Below are 8,128 nucleotides of genomic sequence, written 5' to 3'. Positions count from 1 at the left end.
TAATGTTTTCTCAGTGGTTATGCACTTTTATTCAAAGTTGTAGGTCCCACCGTGGGTCCCATGGTAGCTAATACCAGGATCAGCTCATAATCCCTGAGAAGCCAGTATTGGGAATGAACCGCTGGAACCCTCCAGATACTGGAGAATGAACACCACAGTCACTTAACGCAGCTCAAAGCAGTACAAGAAACATCACGTCATGTGTCAACCACAAAGGGGAAATTACATCCTACACATTATACTACTCATTTAAAAACAAAAGGGCACAGTACACAATACTGCAGTCAAAATGTACAAGGCCACCCAATATGGGTGAGAGGCGACACGGAGGGAAGGAACCCCTCCATGTGGAAACACTCATGTTGCTCCTGTAAAGCTCTCACCTCAGCGGCAACCAGCCCATAAATATTATGTGTAAGTAAAGAACATTCATGTTGGGAACAACAGAGGAGCTCAGCAGCCTTTTGTGCAAACTATTGTAGACTGTGGCTCACATTACACACACGTGGTTGTTATTGAGATGCCAATGTGATCTTCACTAATTCTTCACTGTTGAACCTTTTTTTTTTTTTTTTTTTTTGAGGTGAGCAACTTTTCAGGAGCAATTTGAGCTCATTTGAAACTCAGCTGTGCAATTTTTCAAACAACAACAATAAAAAAAACATTTTTCAAAAGCTGATTGTAACCCCCGAATCAAAATCTCTTCCACTCCATTCATCCTCCATCGTTAACAAAGTGTTAGTACAAACACGAATGGAGAAGAGATTTTGACGGGTTATTTTTCTTCTTCTTTGTTATAGTTTGGACATAAATCTGAGGCATGTCATTAAAAAGGACGTATATTAGGTCGGTTGACCGATAAACTATCGCAAAGGGAAAAGTGCTTAGTCCTGATATACCTCAGATTAGGTCATCAAAGGATGCATTAGGGAGTCCGCCAGCTCAGGTCATGGGAGGAAATAACACTGTTAACTTAAAAGCACGACAAAATCTTCATATTAGAGCATTTGTCCGGAGTCATCGGCGTAAAAACATCTAAAACACAAATGCCAATTATATGTGATAAAAGCCAACGAAAGCCTACAAGGAAAGACCTGTACGGCTTTGCATTTTGTTTAAAAAGCGAAAAACAATGTTAATGTGAAGCTGGCAAAAAAGGCTTGAATATATGTCAATACATTCTATGAGAATTGCAGATACATTTACAAGCAACATATACATCGCAAAGCTCGACTGATTGCCGGCAAAAGCTTAACGCTGAAAGCTACTTCCTGCCCGAGAGCTGGGGTCCTTCCACCAGAACATGATGGGGCGAGGTCCTGGCTCCGGACAGGAAGGAATAGTCCCGAGGCGGGCCGCACAGCAGCCCAGTAAAAACTATTAAAGACCGCACACGGCTGCGGCGACAACACAGCAGCCGCGCGGTCTAACAACAAACGCTGGTCCCCGCGAGCCTTTCAGATACCGAGGCGCGACGGGGACGAGGATGAGAAAGGAGCGGTCGCCCTAGAAGGCAACCTGAGGGGGACACCACGGGGTGTCCGGGTACAGGAGACAGTGCACCGACTTGAACCTGGAAGACAGCGAGAAGAACGTTTGTCAGACTTGTTGAAAAGTGTTGAAAGTGATATAAATCCGTCACTAAATCCAGAACAATCTCTCACCTCGATGGATCCTCCTCCACAGGAAAAGCCCCTTTGAAATTGATGATATTACTCTTGTTTTCGAACATCCCATAACTGAGAGTGATCTGGAACAGCAATTACAGGGGAGACTTAGAACATGGAAGAAAAAACAACACCAACAATACAGGACATGGACTGTGTGTTTAATAAGCCCCTCACCTGCTTGTGTATCTCCGATCTGGACACTTGTTGCAGGTTCTCCAGGTGGGAGTGGAACAGGTTGCTGCGGGTCAGAGGAACCCCCAGAACCGACTCGATGATGTAGCCGATGGTGCAGTCGTCGGGCAGCCGGATCTTCTCCGCCGTGTTCATGAAGTGGCCGCCGCTGGAGGGACAGAAAAATACATCACTTGGTCAGTTGCCGTTTTTCACCCTCAAGACTGAGCGCTCTGTAGATAACGCGGTGTGTGTGTGTGTGTGTGTGTGTGTGTGTGTGTGTGTGTGTGTGTGTGTGTGTGTGTGTGTGTGTGTCTGTCTGTGTGTCTCAGTGCATCGGTATCTCACCTGGCCCACGGGCTCATCTTCAGCGCCAGACCTCGGCTCACACAGAAGCCTGCTCCTCCGGTAGCGAACCAGAAGTTGACCGGTTTCTGTAAGGACGCAGAGAAGTTGGTCAACATGCAGAATCATCCGACGAATACAAGCCTGCATGATGTTTAGAAGTACAACTCGACAAATATCAGAATCTCCTGCGTACCATCTTGTTGTCGCCCAGCCTCTCCGTGGCCTCGATGGGCCGGTCCAGACTGGGCTTACCGATGTACATGTCCTGGGTGTGGGGGTACTGGGACAGGTGCTTCACCAGAGTCCGAACGTTCACATAGTTGTCGTCATCTACGTGACAGAACCACCTAAGAAACAGAAGAACCGTTAGATCCTGAGATATTCACGCCAATAAATAAAGAAAATAAAGAAAATCACAATTCGAATAAAAATCAAGGACTTACTTTTTCCCCGACTCTATGAACTTATCGTATTCCACCGCCATCTTGCACGAGAGAGCTTGTCGGCTGTGAGCTGCAGAGCAGTTTGTGTTGATTGCGTGACTCCCTGTGGCAGCAATGCAAGAAACAAGAGGGATATTAATGAAAGATGACGCCATGAATGGAGGCTTTATGTATTTGAATACCATCTTTTCACAGAAAAGAAAAAAAACAACCCTTGTAAAACTAAGATTTCTCATTAATTCAGCGTGCCCTTTCTAATAAAACAAAGAGCATCTCAGTTCCCAACACGACGCTTACCGATTTTCTTTTTCAGCTCTGCATCCTCTCCGTCTGTGAAGATGTGCGTCTGTAAACAAACAAAAGGGAGAATTCAGATCGGCGGTCGTTAAATCCACACAAAAAATAAATAAAATATGACAAGCGCTTCGGATGATCATGTGAAGCGGCCGGTCACACGATCACATTCAACAGTGTGTCCAAAGCCCTCCTTCCTCACATCCATCCAGTGCGCCGTGATTAGCATCAATCAACATGCCTTTTATGCAGTGGAGAAAACACATTGAGTTAAACAACCCCCGGCTCTGATAAAGGCCTTTTGTCCCGCGTTTCACTCTCTCCATGGCAACTGTGCTGCCGCCCCGAAGCATCCCAGACATAGAACAAAGCAGGAGGCAGACTGTCCGCCCCCACACACACCCCATTCATGTATCCCATGCCCCCCCCCCCCCATTCACTCTGCCGGACCTGCTGCCGGGCTTCAACGTGTTGAATGCGGCTAAAACAGAAGCAAACAGCAGATAAACTACCAACACGATCCTCTTGTGTGCTCGCCGCTGTATGACTGACGGAGCGGCGCATCGAGCCACGAGACTGCGGCCGCTTGTTAAATGTAGCAGTTACTCATAAAAGGAGTTCACAACAAAAGGATTAGACTCCTCTTTATGACGCCTCGCACTGAGCAGGTGCAAGCCGCTGAATGGAGACCGATGATGAAAAGAGGCCCCCGAGCTCCGTAAAGCGCCAGCGGTGTGTGTTTGCCCTTCGCCTCAGGTGAGGCAGCACCTGCCCAACGTCACGCTACCTTATCTGCGCCACGTGTCCCTACACGCCGGTGTCAACTTCTGTGTCAACCACGACTCGCATTCCTGCAAACTTCTCTGCCGCCGAGCAACTGCGATTTCTTGCGCTCTGCGTCCAGAAACACTCGGATGAAATGACTCATCTTTCTACCCCCCCCCCCCCCCCGGCCGCCCGGATCAGTTCGTGGAAGCAGATGTTGCGCGATGCTGAAGCCGTGAGCCGGTATTTGTTTAAGGAAGAGTGGTGGTTTGAGTGGAGAAGGGATCAGAGGCTGGCGCTGTTTGCTTTAAAGCCCGTTGAATAGACGGCCTAATCACTGAGGCAGCTGCCAGAGCTGCCAGGGCACTGACAGGGAGGGAGGCTGGGGGGGAGAGAGGGGAGGAATCTCGCTGCTGATTAGTAAATTGAAAACCGTGTGTGGCCATTCACCCCCCCTCCCTCCCCCCCTCCCCCTTAGGCCCACGTACACGGCCAGAGCCCCTTGAATAGAACAATGCTGTGAGTTTTCATGCTGGGTAAAGTCTCCACTGGGTAAATTCTAAATATGTTTGCCAGCATTTGCATACAGCTGCAGGAGTTAACTAAAGAGAAACCTCCCTGGGAAGGCTTTTCTTTTCTTTCTTTCTTTTTTTTTTTCTTCTTTCTCCCTCTTTGTTTCTGAACTGAAACTTAAAAAGAACACTTACTTTCCCTGAATACTAATTCATACCACAAAACAAAACAGATGGCCGTGTGTGAAGCAGAGATAAGAGGAGAGGAGGGAGATGAGAGCTGCACTCCTGACCACAGGAAGACCTGGCACGGTCCTGTCTGAGCTGAACGTGGTGCCTGGCTGGCTGTCTCCAGCTCCACGGGAAGGAAGGGCATCAGGACCCCCCCCCCCCCCCCCCCCCAACCACTTCCACCCCCACCCCACCCTTCTGATTCAAAGCCTTTGTAGCCCATTTCATCAGGACAAATCATTTGTACCACCGCTGTACAGGATGGAGTAAATGGCGTGCACTTATTAGTCATATATATTTATTTTTTTTAAAACCATCTGTCCTCTTCAGTGACACCCTCCCACTTCACAGCAAAGCCATTTTTTAAAAAGCGCCCATTGTTAGGGAGGGCAGGCTAATTATCATACTCTTCAGAGAGGAATGCATGGCACACCGTGAAGACGCCGGTGCCAGCTGCTAAATGCATCTGAAGCGGCGACTGTACGTGCGAGTTTTACAAATCGATCCGATCTACTGTCCGGAGACGTCTGGGATCCATTTTCTTCTTCTTGTTTTATGGCCCTGCTCTCAGTGCAAAGTTATATTGCTCAAGGGTGATTTATAGAAAACAGGAAGGGGTTCTGTACCAGAAAAAAGTTATGTCATGATGAGAAAGAGGCTTCAAAAGCGCCAATTCACAGATAAAGTGGGTCTGGCAGTCAATAGCCTCAGAGGGTAAACCTTTTATATAAAAGACACAAAATGCTATTATCGCCCTGAATGGGCTCAAAGATTAAGGCGGCCACAGGCGCTATTGTGTCAGCAGATCCATCAGAGATAATCTTCCCTCTCTGTTCTCGTGTAAACAGCGGCAGATAGCGGCTCCATCTGCACGCGAGAAGAAGACGCGTCCCCGCCGAGCGGAAGAGGAACACAACAAGGAGTCTTTTAAAGTGACGTCTGCGTGAATGAGACTTTTGTCCCTCGTGTGCGCTGCTGCAAAAGTGATCCAAACTTCCACAGATGTCCATCAGCTGAGCGTGAGAATCGACCGAGGACGGCCATATGCACACGGTGGGAACTCGGAGCATCATATGGCTGGCATTAGGGCCGTCCTTTGTTTCCGTCTCTCCTGACCACCTGGCACCCTTCCTCTAGGAACTCCCTCTTGCATTGTGGGCCCCGCTCTCTGTCCTTTTTCTTTTTTGTCCACGCAGCCACCCACCAGCTGCCCGCCCCGCAAGCCCTGCTGTTAACTCTGTCGGATGGGTTAACTAACATCGTCCAGTGCAGTGATTACAACCAATTAGCACAGGCAACTCGCATCCGAGCAGATGTTGCGGTGCAAGGTTTTGGGCATTAAGGTGAGCCGTGCAGGTGATTGGGCCTGTTATCAGACACAAGAGAAGAAAACCCCAAACTTTACCAGTGAGGTGAACCTGTGTGTGTGTGTGTGTGTGTGTGTGTGTGTGTGTGTGTGACAGCGGCCGAGGCAAATCAAAAAGACTTTTGAAGAAGCACATCTGGGAGCAGGATAAAATCACTTTGAATAGCAACTGTTTCCTCCACATCATAGCCGTGCGTGTCTTTGTGCACCCTCTGGCTTCTCAAGGCCACATCTTCACACTCAGCGTGCCGCATAAACTCTCCTATAGAGGCACCCCTTTGTCCCAGGCATCCCCTCAAAAACGAAGCCCCCCAGTTTTCCCCATCCCTCCAGTGAGCTTGACCCAGACTCGGCTCCCACGTTCCCATGGAGAGAGGGGAGACAAGGGGCTGGGAAAGCTTTTCTTTCCCCTTCAGAAAGACGCTTTGTTAGTGCTGGAAGGGGGACAGCGCTGGAGTCGGTGCTGTGAAGCATCCATTGCAACCGGGGGCATTCACAGGGACACCCAAAGAGAGGGGGGATAATAGAGGGAGAGAGAGGGGGGTGAGAGAGGGAGAAGTGGGAGTCCTGAAACTGCTCCCTCTGGTTCTCAGGGACATCACTCAGAGGAGAATAAAAAGTGACAGAGCCGAGGAGACTCGGCGCGGTTAACAGGACTTGTGTGGCTATTTCAGTGTGTCATGTGGGACAATGCAGCACTGTAAGCAGCCATCAAACGGGGCATCACCTGCGTCACTTATTGTTCAGCTCTGCAGCCCAGGCAACAAGCCCACCATCATATCTGCACACATACACTTCCAGCTGCACACATGCATCCCACATTTTCTGCACTTTTTTTTTTTTTTTTACCTGTTGCATGCTTCTTGAGATCCACGTGTCCAGCAGCAGATTCAGTCTGGACTGGTGGAACTTCTTGGTGGTCTTCACGGCGATGAAGACGTCGTCGGCGCTGATGTCCTCGGCTGGAGGAGGCTCAGCGGCGGACGCGGAGGAGCGCGCGGGCTGCTCCGCCTCCCTCCGTCCCCGCGTGAGTTTGGTGAAGTACGCGGAGAACCCCTTCTTAGTTTGCGCGTCGCGCTCGTCGTCCCGCGCGGCGTCCTGGAGCAGGGAGCGCGTGCCGGCGTCCCCTCCCGTGGCCCCGTCGTCCACCTGACCGCGGTGATGCTGCACGGCGGCCAGGACTAGCAGCAGCAGGCAGAGGCACGCTGTGCTCGCTACAGAGATGGCTGTCTTCTTATTGCTGTTCATCGACATGATTCAACTTTAAAAAAAAAAAAAAAGACTACAAAAAAAAAACTATGAAGCGGCGCAACAAATCCCCAATGCAAAGTCCATAAGGTGTTTTATTCTCTCAGTGAAACAAAAGGATGAACACATCCGTCCGTGTGCATAGCGGAATCGCAAGTAAGTAGTTTGTTACAGGGGAGACTATATCAGCTTCCATGCTGGCCACGCCTCCTGGGAGGGCCTTGAATGCAGCATGCCAGCAACGGGGCGTGGTTACGGGGTGGGGGGGTGGGGGGGTATGCAGAGTTCAGTTTGCCTTTTTCAGAGATAATAGGAGTAAAAGATTGACCCAGAGAACACAGAGCTGCTGGTGGTCACGAGGAAAGGTGTGTTTCAAAATGCACCTGGAGGAAGAGAAAGTTTATCCTCCAGATCTAAATCTAATCTTTTTTTTTCCTTCTTTTCAAGGTGAAGCTATCTGAATTGCGCCGGGTGTTCACCAGAGAAACGGGCTCTATTGTTCGTCACTGACCTTGTGAGGACTCTAAACAGTTGGCCATTCCTGAAAACACTTGTTATTCAAATTCTGGCTCTCACAACCGAGTGCCGTCTGCTGCCGGGAGGCTGAGCAAAAGACATGAGAGAGTCCATTTAGAGTCCAAACGTGCAGCTGGTGGAGCCTCAATAACCTCCCCGACGCCGGGCAACAAATGTCTGGTTAAACAGAGGTCTTTAAATTTTGGCACAAGATCGAAAAAAAAAAAGCTGCCGAAAACACAGATGAGTTTGGTCTCAATCTAGATGTTGGGATTAACTCCAAAAAAGACGACACTGTCACAGCTCTCATGTCTATTTTAACTCATCCCGCTTAACTCCTCTGTCTTTACCTGCACCTGAATATTAAGCAAATCTTTTGCGAGAGAAATAAATGTATTTTCCACTGCAGGTGTTTCATTCTTTTAGTTCTGGGACATCCAGGACATACGTTACCTCTGTGCTTTGTTGCTGCTGACAAGGCCTTTTGTGTCCCTTTTAAATTTGAGCACAGAAAGGCTTCTAAAGGCCAGTATAAGAAACCAGGCAGAGGGGGTTGTCTCGGAG

General features: G+C 49.1%; 1 protein-coding gene across 1 annotated transcript; it reads right to left on the bottom strand.

Annotated features, from left to right (window-relative positions):
• lfng (LFNG O-fucosylpeptide 3-beta-N-acetylglucosaminyltransferase) lies at window positions 1-7,184 on the bottom strand. The gene is made up of 8 exons (XM_068704454.1): window positions 6,650-7,184; window positions 2,930-2,978; window positions 2,633-2,735; window positions 2,383-2,536; window positions 2,190-2,275; window positions 1,845-2,010; window positions 1,665-1,750; window positions 1-1,573 (listed from the first exon to the last, which is right to left on the bottom strand). Exons 1-8 carry the CDS (start codon window positions 7,052-7,054, stop codon window positions 1,507-1,509), a joined length of 1,116 nt encoding a protein of 371 aa, XP_068560555.1. The 5' UTR covers window positions 7,055-7,184; the 3' UTR covers window positions 1-1,506.
• Between the last annotated feature and the right edge of the window lie 944 nt (window positions 7,185-8,128).

Source organism: Cebidichthys violaceus, unplaced genomic scaffold, assembly GCF_023349555.1.
Source record: "Cebidichthys violaceus isolate CVI_PGR_0920_01 unplaced genomic scaffold, fCebVio1.0.p SCAF_92, whole genome shotgun sequence".
Classification (NCBI taxonomy): Eukaryota; Metazoa; Chordata; class Actinopteri; order Perciformes; family Stichaeidae; genus Cebidichthys; species Cebidichthys violaceus.
This window is presented reverse-complemented; position numbering and strand designations above follow the sequence as displayed.